Raw genomic sequence first — 17301 nt, 5'->3', positions numbered from 1 at the left:
AAAACCATCAATCATCTCCGCGACTAGACACCCCCAAAAACATCATAGTAATAATCCTCATCGAGCCCTTCTCGCGACGGTACCGGGGGAGCCTCTCCCGCGAACGTCGCATCGTCGAAGCGAACATTCAACAGGCGAATCTTGAGACCATAATTGCTGACGAGATCAATCAACTTGGTCGTCTCGGCGGTGATGGGTTGTTGATTGAGGAGCATCAACAGGCCATCCAGCCATTCGGAGGCCACACTGTGACTGGCGGGTCGAAGTGTCAACAAGACCACCTCTTTAGAAGTGGACTTGCTTGCTGTTCGCGTGTGATTGGGATTCTTCGAATGGCTAGTGGATGTAGACGCATGGCCATGAATGGTGATCTTTGTAGAGGCTTGCGGAGCGGTGCCCTTTTTGATGGTTGAGGATGAGGCGTGATCAGGAGCAGTAGAGATGTTAGAGACCACAGAAGACACAGTCGTGAGGTCAACTGATCAAGGAGAAGAAAGGGGTCAGTATGTGTCCTAGAGAGAGAAAAAAAAAGACGTCTTGACGCCTCAGTTGCCAAAGAATGGAAAAGGCTTACTTTTATTTGGCAAGGAATCCAGCTCTGGAAGCTGATCGCCCATCGAGTCGAACTCGCCAAAATGAAGATATCGCCGATTATGGGAGAGCTGCACATATTGATGCGTAGCGTTCGATCCAGTCTCCAGCTTGGAAGTCGATGTCGAATTTGTCAAAGTATCCAACGCGAACCACGCCCCCGCAAGTAAGCATCGAATGCGCTGCTCCTTGACAAACTGCAACGCCTCATGCTGAAGCTCCTCGCGGACCTGATTGAGGTGCTGGCCCCAAGCATCCTCATACGTCAATTCCAAGAGTTCCATCTGCAGTTCCCGCAGGCGCTGATAATCGTAATTGGCGAGATCTTCTTCGATATCCTGCACGTCTTTGGTCCGACCAGCACCCCCCACAACCGACTCGATCAGAATCCGAACCAACTCCACCAGTTTATCCAAGTCCTCGGATTCCGCCGCCGTCGCCTTCCACAGGCGGAAAAAGGCCTGGAGACCCGCGACATGTAATCGCGTCCAGTGCAGCAGCAGCGGCTTGAACAATTGATCGAAGTTCGTCCGCGATTCCAGCATCATGTAATTCTTCGAATCGTCCATCTCCATCTGGTCCACCTCGAAATGCTCATACAGGATCAAAGTCACCGCCAACGAGGCTCGCGCAATCGGACACCGCTGCCGCGCAGGCTTGGTCGACTGCTCCAACAACATCTTCTGGAACTCATCTTGGTGACTGCGCACGTAATCGGCCAAATCCATCATTCCCAAGAATCCCACCTCATGAAACTCGCTCGCAGGACTCTCCGTCTCGAATCCCAATCGGCGCCATTTCTCGGGATGATGCCTCTTGGAGCGCTTTGGTTCTGTCTCATCACCACCACCACCACCACTAACGCCTCCATCTGTGGTACTCCCACCTGCTTTACCAGCACCAGTCTTGCCGGGATTACTCGCCAGATAAATGCCCTTCAACGCCCTTCGGTGCTCCTGCTTCTCCAAGTCCAGCGGAATATCCCTCCACTTCCTCAAAAGCACCTTGGTCAACGACTGAAACTCCATCAACGGATGCGCCAGATCCTGCAGCGCCGAGTCCTGCATCAGCACATACACCGCACGAATGACGCCCAAATCCTGCAACCTCTGAATAAACTTGGGCCACTCAGCCTCCGAGTCGAATGTGATGGAATCCCGCATCAGCGAGTTGATCAGTTGCAGAGCATTCGCACACAGGGCATGGTCTGCCGACGAGAGGCGATTGACGAGCATTTCGAGGAACTGCGGAAATATCGTGATGGCGGGTTTGAGCGCGCGGAATCCAAAGAGATCTGCTTCTGAGGCGCGACTGCCAGCGTGGGGGTGGGACACAATAGAGACCAGAATCGACATGGCCCCACGAAGGATATTCACCAGAGGATGGGTGACAATCAGCTCGACGATCTAAAGTCCAGCGCAATGGACAGTGTCACGCAGGTTAGCAAACATCCATCACTATCCACCACCACCACCAACATCTTGAACGCCAGCAGAGCAAACAACCCCCAAAAGAGCCAGATAGGCGCAACCCCAATCCTCGAAGGCTTCGGATGAAATTTAGGCGGAAAAAAAAGGGAACCCAGAAGGGAAAATAAAGAATAAAAAAACACTCCCGCGCACATCATACACCGAACCCTGAACATCCCCCTCCAACTTACCCTCTCAATCAACTCCCCATCCACACACTCCCACCCCTTATCCACCTCCAACAACCTCGCAAAACTCGTCAAACTATACGCCAGCGTATTCCCCGTCGCATGAAGCGTCAAGTATCGCAAACGAGTCAACCCACCCTCCACAATAAACGTATCCGCAAATGACGGATCTCCGATATTGTTCTGGAGCTTGAACACTGCCATTTTGCGCACAGCATCCTCGTCGCTGCCGAGCCGTTCGACAAGTTCGGACACATTGGTCGTTTCCATCTCGAGATCCGGGGGGGATGTCAACTGGGCTGGAAATGACCGGATTTCTCGAGGATGTGATTTTGCGGAAACTGCAGCGCGGACTCGGCCACTCGCACAATTGATTACCTGGCTTGATATATATGTCTTGCAACCTCCCCCCACTTGTAATTGAGGCCCGATCTCGGAAGAGGTCGCAAGTCTGACAGTCTCGAGGGAAAGCCGGAGAACCGTGAGGGGGAGAATTGGATGTTCGGGGAGATGATCAGGGGCCGGAGCTGTGGGGCAACAGGTGAACGCTGTTCGCCCCGAGTCCAAGCTCGAGGCTACTTTAAATGGACCCATCGATTCTGCCGATCACACAGACATTTTGGCGTCCTGACTACATTCGAGGCAGACAGTGTCTAAGAGAGTGGTGGAAAAGTTTTTTTTTTTCTGAATACGCAATTGCCGTGCACATAGATCCGATAAACATCCGCCACCAGCCTCAGATGTCCATTCTGAGAATACACGGCGCTTATGGCCCTTTGGTCTTTACAGGAAAAAAATTGTGGTTTGATGAACATGGTATATTAGTTCCTTCACGGTGAGCTTTCAATTTCGACGTCAAGCCGAAGATGAAAAAAGACATTAGAATATGTGCAAAAGTCATTTATACATGAAAAGACCAACATGAGAAAAGAAGAGGAATGACAGAGATGACCCGTCATCATCACATGGACTTGTTCTTTGTTTCTTTTCGCTCTTCTTTCAGAGACAAAAGTCCAATCATCCTCATCCTTTCTGGTCATAGGCAGAGGGGAATCTAAATTTTGGGGAAAAGATGGTTGAGAAGAAGGAGATACGGCACCGGGGTCATGCCCAAGATGTCAAAGCTCAGAGACATCCGGGGCGTCCCCTGCCACGGATATTGAATGCGACAGATGGTGGTGACTCCCCATGGTTTGGTAAGGCCCATGTTGAGGGAGCCGGGATGCCTCCCCCGATAATCTGCAAGGAGCGGCGAGACCAGATTCCAAGGCGTTTACTGGAGAGGCCCAGGGTCACCGACGCCAGCCCACATTCCAGATCACATGGGCAATGTCGCGTGCGGTATTGACCGTATCCACAACTCGGCCGAGAATGCCGTGATTCGTGGATTCGCCTTCATTCTCGCCATCCGGCATGAACATACCCGACGAGGTCAGATGAAGGGGACGCCCAGCACGGTCATCATCGTCATCCGACACAAACCATGGCTGGTCACGGTTCAGGTATTGGCCGGTAAAATCGAGAGAAGAATCTTCATCGTCATCATCCAGCAAGAAATTGGCCGATGGCTGAGAGGGTCGCAGGGTGGCGACGGAAGGGGTGGGAGATAATTTGGAGGAGGGAATAGAGCGAGTGGCGGGAGAAGGAGGGCCGGCGGAGGAGGAGGAAAAGAAAGAGGAAGATGAGAACGTAGATGAGGGGGATGCGGTGGAGGTTGACCAGCGATCGAGGATCGACTCGCGGGGCTCGGGGGTATCGCCACGGTACTTGAGGGTGGTGGAGGGGAGAGGCGCTATCGTCTTGCTATCGCTACTGAAATTGCCGCGCGGCGTGCTGCAGCTGCTGGGGGAGGCGCCCCCAGGGACCTGTCGCATCATGACCACGCTATCATCAGACGATGATTCGGTATCGAATGCCGGGAACCAGCTCTCTTCCTCGTCGGCATCTTTGACTTCCACGGCAATACACTGCTCAACTTCGTTGTTGAAATGGATGTGCCGTCGTTCACCCGGTGAGGCGATTCCCGACCACGAGGTAGTCGTCACGGTACCGCCCAGCGAATACGTGGCCGAACTTGCCGGGTGGTGGACCAGATGGTCCAAATCGGTAGTGGATCTGGGAAAAGCGGGTCGCGTCCAAGTATGTGCGGCCTCTTGTGCCTTGAGAATTGCACCTGCGTGTTGCAGAAGCGTGTGCTGCGAGAGCGACCGTTGTAGAATCGTTTCGGACATGGTCTTCTTCTTCAGAATGGGCTTGGGGTCGAGGTATGAGCTGGGTGTTTCCAATCGACTGGGTGGGGGGGAGGCGTTGAGGGTCATGGTGTCTCGGAAGGTGGACGTTTTCAACGGTCCGTAGAGCCATGTCACGTCGCAATCCTTGAGCCTAAGAAAAAAGTGTTAGTTCTTGCACATATTGAGAGAGAGAGAGAGAGAGAGAGAGAGAGAGAGAGAGGAGGGAACAAATCACATGGCTCATGAGAAGAAGCATACCAATTCAATGTCTCGGGAGAAATGGTCCCCAGACGATGCTTCGCCTTGGCCCATGTTCTCCATGAAGCATTTTCCAACCGCACCCCATTACTGTACGATTCCTTTCGCGCGGTCACGTAGCGCCACGAGGCCCAAATGTCTTCCTCACGCCACTCATGCGACAAATAATCCACATGTCGTGAGGGTTCCTCCTCCACTGAGGTATCGTCGGCAGCGGGGGTCTGGCATGACCACGTGGGCGTTTGAGATGCGTCATCGACCGACGCGTTGCTGACTGTCTCCTGATCCCGGTCCACGTCTTTCGTGTTGGAGACGGGGGGAGGAATCTCTGTGTCGTAGGCGGGCAGGATCAAGTCCTCCTCATCTTCGTGGTGGTCGGCCAGCGAGAGACTGCTTAGCGTCGTGGGGGTGTACGTGGAAGAATCGTGGGCGGACTGGGTGAAGCTGGGGGATGGCGGACTAGAGGAAGCCGTAGATGAAGGCACGGGACTGGGGCACTCTCGGGCCGAATACGCGAATTGCATCGGGGGCTTGGGAGCGATGCCGTGGTCGCCCAAGAAATACCGCTGGACCGTCGGCGACTGCAGCGAGTCGCAGGTGAACTGGTGCGACGGCTGTTCGCGGGGATTGACTAGCACCGTCGTCATCTCCGGTGTGCATGCGAAGGGAATCCGGAACGCTTCTGATTTGCGGGACAAGACTGGTGTGTGATCAAAGTGGAGACTCGGATGGCCGTGGGAAGTGAGAGGCGTTGATCGTTAGGTCTGGGACATTGAAAACGGATGGGAGGTCGTCGTACGGATCTCAATGAGATTGAGAGTCCTGCTGTGTTGACCGAGGAGGAAAAGCCCGGTAGAGAGAGAGAGAGGAGCGAAAGAAGGGAGGGGTGATAGTTAATAATGGGAGAGACCCAACGGTCAGGGCGGCAAGTTTGTAAAACGTTGGGGGTGGAAGAGCTTCGAGGCGAGGGCAATAGAAAGGCGTACGAAATGTTGGCGGAGAGTGGCGGAGGAGCGGGACGGTACCCCGAGGGGAAGAGATCCCTAAGTTGGGGCTGTGGGCGAATCGTTTGCTCAGGAATCGGGCACAGAAATGCAGGAATATCAAATTGGTGGAAGGGGCAGACGATATGCAACGAGTGGTAGATGCAACGATGATCAAGACGGTGTGGGTGAGAAGACAAATTTTATTTCAATGACCTGAGCAGGCGGAGGGAGAAGAAAAAGAAAAAGACGTGCTCGACGAGGACGCGCAGGGCGATTACTCGATCAGGCAAGCTGGGAGGATTTGGTGAGAGGGTGTGGAGAGGGTCCAACTCCAGCACGGTGTACCACGGGATCCGGGTGATAGCCACCTGCCGATAGTGCGATCGTTGGCTGGATGCACACGAAAGGTTGTGGGGGAACGCGAGAGCCACAGAAAGTTTATTGGGGCCAGACTTTGAAGTCCAGTGGGCGGAGAAGACGAAGCAGATGCAAAGTGAGGAGGTTGAGAGAGGAGCAGCAAGGAGAGGAAAGAGAGACCAAATCACTACGATTGATATGGTACGAAATGAAATCTCAATCACGAGAGAATCAGACTTCACCTCGGACCTGCGACGGAGTGTGGGTATATAAGAAAAAAAAAGATAATAAATTGGGGTCGAGAATGCTGGACCAAAAGAGTAAATAGGCGGAATAATGGCTGAAATAAGAAATCAAACGGGCGAGGAGATATGGAATGCTCCCGATCGATGCGGTAACACCAAGCTCGGAAAGTACTGGAGAGACAGAGAGAGAAAAAGAAAGCAAAAAAAAAAAGGGGGAGGGGGGATGGGAAAATGACTGTTTAAAAATTTCCAAAACACAAGAGTCTCAGCGAACAGAGCTTCTCTCCTTCTCTATCCCTCTGGTATAGATTACAATGGAAATGGAGGGTGGGGGTTCTCAACTCTCAATCCAATGCGTCAATTTGTCTGGATCGAATCATGCAACGTGATTCACAATCTGAGTTATCGCAGACAAGGGAGCATCTCATCGCCCAGATGTTCCCTTTCCAGTGAACGTGAGAAAGTAACATACCCGCATGGAAGTACCTCAGACGAACCGATTTGATCACCGCCGAGTTGTGGTTGGTTGCGCTAAAAAGCGCTCGACGCGATTGGTACACCAGAACTTGGAAGAGCTCTGCCACTGGAAGATCCGAGAATCGCCTCCTCGGTGGGCCAGCAAGGGACAGTGCGCGCCGAAAGTCGTCGCCTTTCCAATATACAGACCAGATGGGGAGTCTAGCCCTGAAGACCCGTCCATGATGACTTTTATTATGGTGGAGCCTCTTCCCCCCCTCCCCACGTTCATGATGGACAGCCATGGCGTCGCCTCTCCTTAATATTGGGCTTGGTGATGGTGGGACGGTTCAAAAGAGAGGACATGGACTCGATCACGATAGTCTCACATCGATCCTCGGCATGGCGACTTGCACAGGGATGGAACGCAACGAGACCAAATTTAAAAATCAAGGGGGGAATCGGACAAAGATTCAATTCGATTTGGAAAGTGTGGACGATTGAACAAATGAACGAAACGTGCACACACGACGACGGGTTCGCCACCTCAGGCGCAGTGCGCAGTTATCCGGGCGAGTAATCCGATGTCTGATTTGGCCTGGATCAGAGGGTACCAAGCAGTGAGGTACATCGGTACAGTTTCAGAGGACGGTGCCAAGTACTGGCAGAGCTGTCCTCTTAGTCCAGATACCAACATCATGATCAAACCACTGAATATTCTTCAAGGTGCTCACTACTCGTAATGACCGGAGCGATGGTGTCAGTATGAGTGTATCGTTCCTTATCGGGAGAACAACTGGACACCGGTCGAGTGCTTCACGATGACACCAGTACCCGCCCTCGAGTTGCGTTGACTTGTGGCCGCTCGACCCGGCTCTTTTTGGTACTCCTCTTGAGCGCACAGTATTCCTCCTTACTACTCCGACACAGTAACCACCACCCAGTGATCCAATACCGAGAGATTTCACTCAACAAAGAAGTGAGTGTGGCCTGTAAGGAAATCTCCACTTCCCTCCCCATCTCTCGTCTGAGGCAGTCAGATTCGGTCACTGTCAAGACTTTTGGAAGTTGGGGTCGGCTCTAGACTCTGGACCATCTCTTATCCCCACCGTTCAATGTCCCAGGGTCCAGTAGTAACGCAGGATTCGGTTTCCTAGGAAGGCGCCTCAATTCTCCGAAAGGCTCTAGATTCCAGGAATTCTCCCGCAGCTAACGCTCACGCTAACGGGGACAATGATGTATGATTATGTAGGCACTAGCCACTGGCAAATAGACGAAGCTCGCAATCTGCAACCTACGACCTTGCGACCCGCGCGACCCTCCCATAATGTCATGGACCAGTCAACGGTGACAGACAAGATGCACCACAAAACAAAACAAAAAAAAAAGCTAGGCTGGACCGTGCGATAGTTTGACTGATCAATGATCAGTCCTCTTCTCCTTTTAAGTTGGATTCCACTAGAGAGAGCTCCATGACCTCCAGCCCCCAATACCCGGGGGATCGATCCCATGGAGCGGAGCTTCCCGCTTACATTCTGTACTTGGACTGACCAGACTCAGCCTCGTGAGGTCCTCGTCTGGCACTGAGGACGGAGGAAGGCATAACTATTGAGGATCACCTCTCCTGTAACCCGGTGGGTTTGTCCTTGGACAATCAATAAGGAATGCAACAAACGTCACCAGTGAGTGCTTCACCGTGCCCACTAGACGAGTCAAGCAAATCAGATGTTACGGAGACAACTACATGGGCGCATGCAACCTCCTCCGTACCCGAGAAAACAGGACGCTGCCATGCTCATGGAACAATCCACGCTGCAACGCAAACGGTCGGATGTTTTCGGACCATTGCGGGAAGGTATTTGGCCATTTTTACCCTTTTCTTTTTTTCTCTCTCTCTTTGTTTTTTTTTTAATCTTTTTTCCTGTGTTCATACAGAGAAAAAAAAACAAGATTGAATTTATTTTTCCATTCATTTTCAATTTCTCATTCCTTGCTTTTATGTTTCTTTTTGGGGGAGCCGATGGATTCTCGGCTTCGATGGACAAGCGTGGGGTCTTTTCCTTCGGCCCGTTGATGGGCGGCAAGTCAAGCGACACTCGGACATTAAAAAGTGGAATCTGAGTCACTCGACTCTCGTCGGCTTGGACGATACCTCGAGCCAAGAAACATGTGACTTTCCAATGGAGGACCAAGGCAGTCGGACTTCCTGCATACCGATCGAATTCGAATCTCACCAGAGGCACCAAAAGGTAAAACAATGGCGAAGGGCACAGGGTTAACGACAAACAGATAATTACATACCTTCAATTCCAAAAAAGAAAGAAAGAAAGACCACAAATTTCTCATCTCAAGAAGAAATGCCCACACAATCATCTGAACAAAGCGCACGTACAAAAGCTCCGAGTGGACAACTTGTGAGGGCGATGCGATCAATTACGCCGAGGTCCCTCTCGTCACAGCCAAGACCCTCCCAGCAGACTAGCACAATCACACAGCATCAGACTCCGAACCTCCGAGTATCTCCCACGAGGGACTGTTTCCTATCTCTTCCGTAGAGGGACGGGCAAGACTTCCATTACAGTCTCTGCTTATCCATCCCTGTCATGGGGCAAACGGCGAGCCGCGGCACAGCGCCTCTCATTGCGCCTCTCCGAGCCTGTGCACTGCACATCCATATCTATGCGCACACCCCTCTCATCTCCAGTCCACTCCTCGGCCTAGTCTGGTCTAAGCTAAGTACTTGGAGAGAGACGAAGTATGTACAAAGTACGTACAGTAGGTAGCTCTCCAACACGAGAGGGGCCCAAAGGATGGATCCATATACCCGGGTCTAGAGACATGACCGGGCTAAATATGTACTGTACAGCTTTTGGAATGGATTATTCAAATTCAATAGGTTTTGTGCGAGTGCATACCAGAGTACATCATCAATTCTGATGTATAATTCGGGGGCTCATAAGTGCCAATTCTAAAAGTAAATTCTTTTTGACGACACAACCTAGCAAATGAGATGCTCAAGAAAAAATGGATAGATCCAGTTAACGCGGTGAGCGAATTACTGGCCGTCGTCCTAGTCTGACTCGTACCCAATATAGAAGTTATTTGATTTCCACGGCTCAGTACCTAGTCTCGTCTAAGATATACATTGCCCGAAATAAATAATCATTCCTGCGGGTTGGACACGTAAAGAAGATACCGCTCGGGGAATTGGTTTCTGGTTAGCAAGGGTGCCTTGGTTCGATCCACATGGAGATAGGACCTCATGCTGGATAAGAAAGGAATGCATTCTGAGGGCATGTCTCTCAATATGTTCAGGTACCAGTCAGAGGATTGGGTGTGCTGTATGCTAATCCAAAACCATCACCCTCAAGGTACCTCACCTCAGGTACTGAGGCGACCTGGCCGGGAGACGACCGAGTTTATTGACCTGCCATCTCCTTCCCCCAACCGTTGCGTTCGCTCTCCATCTTGCCATTATCCCATGTTTAACCCGGAACACACAGACATGCCAAGACAGGAGGCCAATTTAATGGTTTGCGTATCGGTTGTCCACGAACAACCACACCCTCTTCCTGCTTGAATGGACCCTCAATCCAAAAGAAGTACAAAAGTTTCCCAAGCCACTCGAGTCCTCAAGCGGGTCCTGGAGCCACCGGATATCGGGAAGCTAAGCCGCAATCGCAGCGTTTCCCTCCAGACGATATCCAACTTTCCCTCTCCCAATACGCCGATCATTACCAGACCCCGAACTCTGATGATTATCAAGATGTGTACAAAGTGCCCGCTTGATCTCAGATCATACAAGCCACACCTTCTCATCAAAAGCAACGTCCAGGTCCCCTTCTCACCATGAAAACATGCAACTTCCCCCCCCCCCCCCCCCTCCCCCCCCACCACCACATCTGTCTCGTCATCTAGTTTCGACTTTTCACGTTGCCAGCACCCACGGGTCCACGGACCATCAACCGTGCGTCTGCAGCGTCGCCAGAGTCTATCAACCTCCGGCCAGTAGGGGAGTTTGGTCGGAGCAAATCAAAAGTCTAAAGCGGAGAGATGGACCCTCCAGACGATCGACATTTGCGGCGGTGATCGAATCCTCTCTGGGTGCCGGAGGAGGGTCCACCGTGGGCAAAAAGGTTCAGCACGGACCTGCGCCAGAACCTCGCGAGAGGGAAAGCAAAAGAGAGAGTTTGAAGGGGAGGGGAAAAGCGAGGTACAACGAGTACATCCTGAAGAGGTATCAGAATGTACAGTGAGAGAACCGAATAGGTACTCCAGAGAGAATATGATGATCTAACCGCTACGGGAGGAGGGACCGACCCAGAGGCGTGAGTTTGGTGGATGTTCTAGACATTTCCACTATACAAAGTACTTTGCATAGATACAGAGAGGAAATGAAGTGGATAGGATCATTGGACTGCTGTATTTTTCATAGGAAAGACGTCGAAAACAGCAAATCCTATGGACCACAATCATAGGATTTATTAAATATGAAGATTAGAGTATTGTCATTCAATACGACCAGCTCTCACTTAGATTAGACGACTCTACTGGGAATCACTGCCCCTCAACACCCCCATCTCAGTTGCATCTCAAACCGAACAAGCCCACTAGGGCAAGCATTGAAAACGCAACAGATTCAGGCCAGACCAGACCGGGTCCGTTGCCATTTCGTCGTGCATATACTAGCAATGGACAAGATGCACGGACAGGCTCATCTTTGTATGGAAGGAAAGACACTTCCCCCCCCCCCCCCCCCCTCCCCCCTCTGCCCCTTTGCTCTCGGACCTCAGCCCTCGTCTGGCCCCCTGCGACTAGTGCTGCGAGGTTGTAGTGGCGTACTTTCGCCGACGATCTGGAATTATAGCGCGTGTTCAAACGATTCATTGGGACTCGCAATGAGCATGGGCCAAAGTTTCCCACTTGAGGGGTCAAGAAAGCCCGACGCAGGAGTCTACCTGCATAGTTGCGGGCCTTCAACACAATCAGCGTAAGATAATTGGCCTTGTAGAGCGTTTCTCTCTCGCGCACCAGACATTAGAGATCTATTTCCATCAAGTCGAATGGCGACCACTATGCAATATGGGATGGTCCGGACCACGAGACCGGACGCCGTCCGAGTCTGGTTGCGCTGTTCCTTGTAAACGATAGGATTTTATGTTTTGGATCTTTTTCATGGCCGTGGCTTTTGGCTCGCTGCTGGAGAGATAGCAAGAGTCCTTGTAGGGCCTCGATCCTTGGTTTGATGTGTGATTTTGATTTTAAATTCTTCGTGCAGGTCTAAAAACGGATGGAAACTCGTAAACTTGCAAGCTCATCCGCTTTCTCATTTCTATGAATAGAGCGTCAGAAGCGGGACCAGATTGACGAGTCAGATAGGGTCTTTGAGTTTTGGAAGAGGACGTATTGTTATGATCGAGATTACCATGGGGTTTTCTCCGGATGGGAAATGATATGGCTAGATGTTATTAATATTTCCATGTCAATTAAGTCAGTCAATCAATCAATTGTCGTTTCTCTCCGAAACCACCCTCGGTGACTTGGGCTATCTGATGTTGCCGCCGAGACCAGACGCCAGAAATATGCACGACACATTGATCCTGGAATCCGATGGGACCCAAGCCCGTCGAATTCGTGCATGCGTATTGCACGTAACTCGGGACTTTGGTCTCACCAGAAAAAGACTATGTTCGCTCTCTGGGCTTTGCAAGGAATGTCGCTTTCTGTCCATGACCCAGAGATAGTTTCTGGCGCACCCATATCTCGATTGGATTCGGTGTACTGTGAATCCGTAACTGTAAAAATCAGTGCAAGATGAGCTATTACGCACGTATGGCGAGATAAGGACAATCGATCCAGCTCTTGATTGAATTGGACCCCTCTAGACAGCCTCGTATGCTCGTCATTACCTCTTCATTCGCGTCATCTCCATGCAATGAATAGGTCCGCTCTATCTTATCGGCTTACCTACCGCCCGTATGTACCAGAGACTGACTGACCCGCATCTTCTCCGCCAGGACTCGGTCTGACGGACTAAAAGCGAACCAACTATTCGCCGTATATCGATCTGTTTCTATAGATAAAAAAATTGAATAAACCAAAAAGAAGAAAAAAGAAAAATACTTTTCAAGCGGGCTCTGCTTGCACTAATACTCAATATGAGACCAGAACCATAAAAAAATGAGTCTAATCATGTCAGATTTGTCGCATACGATAAAGGGGTCTTGGGAACACCAATCAGACATAAAAACACAGCAAGTTCCACTTGGCCTGAATAGTCCTGGGCTATCTCGCCCACACATGAAACACCAACGTGCTTAATCTATGCGCTGTCTATCGTTGCCTCGACTCTCCAACCCACACTGTACATAACCATCTCCCACGTTCCAAGTCCAAGCCTAATGCACTCTACTGCAACCCCCGCCGCAGACCAACGGTCTGGCATCAAGCTCCACACATACACATACAGTACATACGCGCAAAGACACTAAGAGGCTGCACGTAAGGCGCAAACAATTTGTTCCCTGGAACTGGCAAGCACGCCCGGCAAATCAGAGTCGAATCAAACGGTCTTCTATGTGGACCAGTAGCTCGCACGTCTTCACTCTGGATGCTGGAATTTTGCATCTTCCTATTCCATGCCCCTCCTCTATCTTGAGACGAAGTCGTGATCCATTCTAGGAGTTGACCCAGTTCCCAATTTGTCAAAGGGTTGTCACCGAAAGAGCGCTGTTGAGGGAAATTTTGAAATCGTCCTATCAGAGTGACGAATTTGGCACGCGTGTCGTTTTTTGCTTCTTATCGGGTCGATTTGAGATTGTTATAGTGTACATATAAGGTGTACCAAGGTAGAGACCAAGCTTGACGAGCTGATGATCGACTCAATCATCGAGGTTGACGACACAGGAAGATAGGCGAGTAGGTCCGAAAATCTAGATTTGCATGTTGTTCAATGTCTTGCAAAGTATGGTCTTCTCACTCCTACGTTTCATTTTACGTCAATTGAGATGAAAGGTTGGACTGTTCATGATTCTTCCTTCTTAGTCATGTACATAGTAATCGGCAGGTCTTCGCTCAAGACCCTGCATGTGCAGGCACATTCTCGAGTCCGAAGCTCAACCCCTTCAGCTTGAAGAGCCTTGTGTTTCACATTGATGTGTTTCACGAATGTCGCATTAAACATCTCTCATCCCCAAATCCCCATCTCGATTCTCGACATCTCCAAATGTACCGTAGAGCCACACATCACATGACCTTTGTAATTATCCCAAACAAGTTAGTCTCCATGCCCCTCCGCCGTCCCCTCCCCGCGCAAGTTGATCGCGAGACGCCCCCGAATCAGCAATTAGTTCCGACTTCCGACACGCAAGGAGCACTTGAGGTTTTCTTTGTCTTTTCGCCTTTTCTGTTTACTTGCTTGAACGAGATATCAACAGATTAAGAAAATGGCCGAAGTAGCGGACTCTGGACCCGTGGAGCCACAGGCCCGCCGGGTCGTTTATTGCGGCGGTAAGCGAAGCTGGTTCCTCTTTCCTTTCACCATGTTACTGGTTTGTCTCGATAAATGGGCGCAAGGTTAAAGGGATCTATGAGCTTGACTGCAACGTCACATTGTCTCGACAGGCTTTTCATGGATCTTTCATCCTTCCAGGAATCAAGATATACAGAGCTAAAAGCTAACAAACAAATTTTCTTGTCGAATTAGTCTGCACGCTACCTCCCGAGGTAGGTTTTGCTCGAGCTTTCATTGCCAATTGAACCGGCGGGCACATGGAGACGTTGACTGACACGACCCGAATCATAGTACTGCGAATTTGGAGGGACGGCAAAAAAGTGCGAGGAGTGGCTGAAGGAGAACCATGAAGATCTGTGGACCCGGTTACATTCTGAAGGTGCGAATTCGACGATAATCCTCCCATTCCTCCTCGTCCACCCGTCCGGATTTGAATGAAAATGGGAAATTTCCAATGACAGAGGTGTTGGGGAATAAACATGCCTTGCACATGATTTGCTTGTCTTTTAAACTGGACCCCCTCTCTAATGGTTAAGGTCGATTGCAGATGCCCTGAACGCCAATCTATCCACTCTCTCCGTCTCCGTGCAAGAACGCGCCGCCAAAGACGCCGCAAAGAAGGAAGCAAAGGCGGCACAAAGCGAGGCCCGCGATGCCGAGCGTAAGGCCGCCTCCAAGATCCAGATCAAGCGTGTGGAGCGAAATAAGCGCAAGTATGTCACGGTCATCATCGGGTTGGAGATCTTTGGCCTCGAGAACAAAAAGTTGGCCAAGGAACTGGGCAAGAAGATGGCCACGGGATCATCGGTCACTCGGTCACCCGCGGGCACGGAGGAGATCACCGTGCAAGGTGATGTCAGTGAGGATGTCAAGGAGTGGCTATTGGAAACCTACGGCAGTAAGGTGCCCGAGGCCAACATCGAGTTGATCGAGGATAAGAAGAAGAAGAAAGCGGAGGCGTGAGTGGGACAATAATGATGATGATACACAAAAAAAGAATTATATTTATAACGGCTATATAGGCGGGGTATCACGACATAACCAAACAAGAAAACGAATAAGAGATTAGCAACCAGATGCGTTCAGGTCATGTGTTGCGAGGCTCCGCAGAAATGAAGCAGTAGGGAGAGACGAGGAAAGACGAATGAGTGAGGTGTGAACGAAGGACAAGACTGAACCACAGGGTTCAAAGCTCATCGAGCAGTCTGAACGGGTCATGTCCCGTTTGAGATACCCCCGTACTAGCCGGTGATCTGGAGGTGGAGGACGCGTCTGACAATGTCTGAGTCTGCTCAAGATGCCGAAGTCTCTCTGCAAGTCTTGCTGGATACCAGGCTGATTCGGGTGTGCTAGTGGACTCGTCAACGCCCCGAAGAGGGTCCCACATATCGGACTGTGAAGAGAATCCTGCTGCAGACTGGTTCACGGCCTCCGCCGTGGGTGGAATGGCGGGAGGACCTGCCTGTTGTAATGAACCCTCAGCTGGCCATCTCCGAACGGTCACCGCCAGGAGAAGCACAAGAGCTGCACTAGTCACAATTCCCCAGAAGATGCGCAAGCGCCGGCTCGTGCGTGTCTGCCACTCAGCCTCTTTTTGCTCCCAGCGATCGATTGCCGACTTAACCCCGTCAAGCCGCTTGTTCAGCTCCTCTGCTCGCCGCCGGCCCTTTTGCATCCGCTCAGCCAGCGCATCCGCCTTGTGAATCTGTGGTTCGAATCCTTGAAGATCGTTGATTTGCTTTCGGATGTCTTGGTCCAGACTGGATGTTTCCTTTTCAAACTCATTCAAGAGGGTCGCCGCCGAGTCGGAAAGCTCCTGGAAAGAGCTGATGGTCGAGTTGAGCGCCGTGATCTTCTCCAACAGATTGTAGTAGGTGTAGTCCAGACGTCGGGTCAGTTCGGTCGCAAGAGTTCCAATTTCCGACAGCGCGGACCGGATATGTCTGGAAGTGACCACGCATTAGTTTTCCCAATAGTGTCATATTTCATGTGAATGCCACATGGCCTTCATCCCATCATCGACCATAAAGATGTGTAGACTGGGATCTCATACCTTTCGCCCTGTTCCCGACGCTTCTTCACCTTCTCCAGATCCTCCATTGACGAGAGATCCTGCCGTTGAATGGGACCCAATCGCTCATGTTGTTCGGGTACATCCAGCAGACTTCCCCTCCTGCTCCCCGAGCTGAGGCGACCGGTCGAATCCGATCCCCATCGAGACCGCGTCGCCTCTCTCGTCAGAGGTCGGAGCAGCCCATTGTCGCTGTCACGCTCTTTATCCCGACCTCCCGACCAAGAAGGGAATAAGCCTCGGGCACTAGCCGACGATGTAAAATGGGTCATGGGCCGTGGAAATCGCAGTTCGCGCGACTTGCTGTGTTTGTGTCGATGGTGGTGATTGGGATGCTGGGATTTGATTTCATCGAAGCTCGGAAGCTCCACCGGTTTCGGAACGGTTCGCGGTCGGGCGTGTGATAGAGTGTTGTCTAACGAGTTCACGAAATCACGGCTCTGGTGACGTCGATGGCCTGTGCCGGCTAAGCTCGCGTCGTGTCCATTCTGGTTGTCTGCAAACGGGTCTCGATCCAAGGTGGGCTGGTCATCGGATCGGGGAGCGGAGGGTGATCCATGGGTCAATGGGAAAGTGGCCGAGGTCGTTCGCGCGTTTGGTGATAAGGGGAGTGGAGGTTTAAAATAGTGGGTATCCATGATATCTCAGCTCAGGGACATAGATATGGACATGGTCGCAGCACGATATTGCAATCAGGCGGTTGTCGCGAGAACTGGTTCGCAGAACGGTTGACGAGGAGGGGGGTTGGTGAATTAAGCATAAATGCCAAGTCACGCTGATCGCCGGTAAGTGGTCGAGCTGCATCGTCGCCGAGTCCGCTACGCTTTACCCCTGCATATCTGCAGAATGAGATTGTCCTCCCATGCTCTTTTACGCTTCTAGTCACATCTCTGAGCACTGTGTCACAACTGTCGGGATTCCTTTCTTTATCGATGC

The 17301-nt window shown here is 51.3% G+C and overlaps 4 protein-coding genes across 4 annotated transcripts; 1 reads left to right on the top strand and 3 right to left on the bottom strand.

Annotated features, from left to right (window-relative positions):
* Window positions 1-23: 23 nt before the first annotated feature.
* On the bottom strand, window positions 24-2518 carry POX_d05912 (uncharacterized protein; the record flags this gene model as incomplete). The annotated part of the gene is made up of 3 exons (XM_050114747.1): window positions 24-478; window positions 575-1997; window positions 2252-2518. 3 exons carry the CDS (start codon window positions 2516-2518, stop codon window positions 24-26), a joined length of 2145 nt encoding a protein of 714 aa, XP_049969698.1.
* A 1022-nt stretch (window positions 2519-3540) lies between these two features.
* On the bottom strand, window positions 3541-5384 carry POX_d05911 (uncharacterized protein; the record flags this gene model as incomplete). The annotated part of the gene is made up of 2 exons (XM_050114746.1): window positions 3541-4630; window positions 4738-5384. The coding sequence occupies 2 exons, from the start codon at window positions 5382-5384 to the stop codon at window positions 3541-3543; spliced, it is 1737 nt and encodes a 578-aa protein (XP_049969697.1).
* An 8842-nt stretch (window positions 5385-14226) lies between these two features.
* Window positions 14227-15257, top strand: POX_d05910 (Translation machinery-associated protein 22; the record flags this gene model as incomplete). Its single annotated transcript, XM_050114745.1, has 4 exons — window positions 14227-14290; window positions 14487-14506; window positions 14586-14673; window positions 14842-15257. 4 exons carry the CDS (start codon window positions 14227-14229, stop codon window positions 15255-15257), a joined length of 588 nt encoding a protein of 195 aa, XP_049969696.1.
* A 223-nt stretch (window positions 15258-15480) lies between these two features.
* Window positions 15481-17003, bottom strand: POX_d05909 (uncharacterized protein; the record flags this gene model as incomplete). Its single annotated transcript, XM_050114744.1, has 2 exons — window positions 15481-16237; window positions 16348-17003. 2 exons carry the CDS (start codon window positions 17001-17003, stop codon window positions 15481-15483), a joined length of 1413 nt encoding a protein of 470 aa, XP_049969695.1.
* Between the last annotated feature and the right edge of the window lie 298 nt (window positions 17004-17301).

Source organism: Penicillium oxalicum, chromosome IV (assembly GCF_001723175.1).
Source record: "Penicillium oxalicum strain HP7-1 chromosome IV, whole genome shotgun sequence".
Lineage (NCBI taxonomy): Eukaryota > Fungi > Ascomycota > Eurotiomycetes > Eurotiales > Aspergillaceae > Penicillium > Penicillium oxalicum.
Note: the sequence above shows the minus strand (reverse complement) of the source record. Positions and strands in the feature narration are given on the sequence as shown.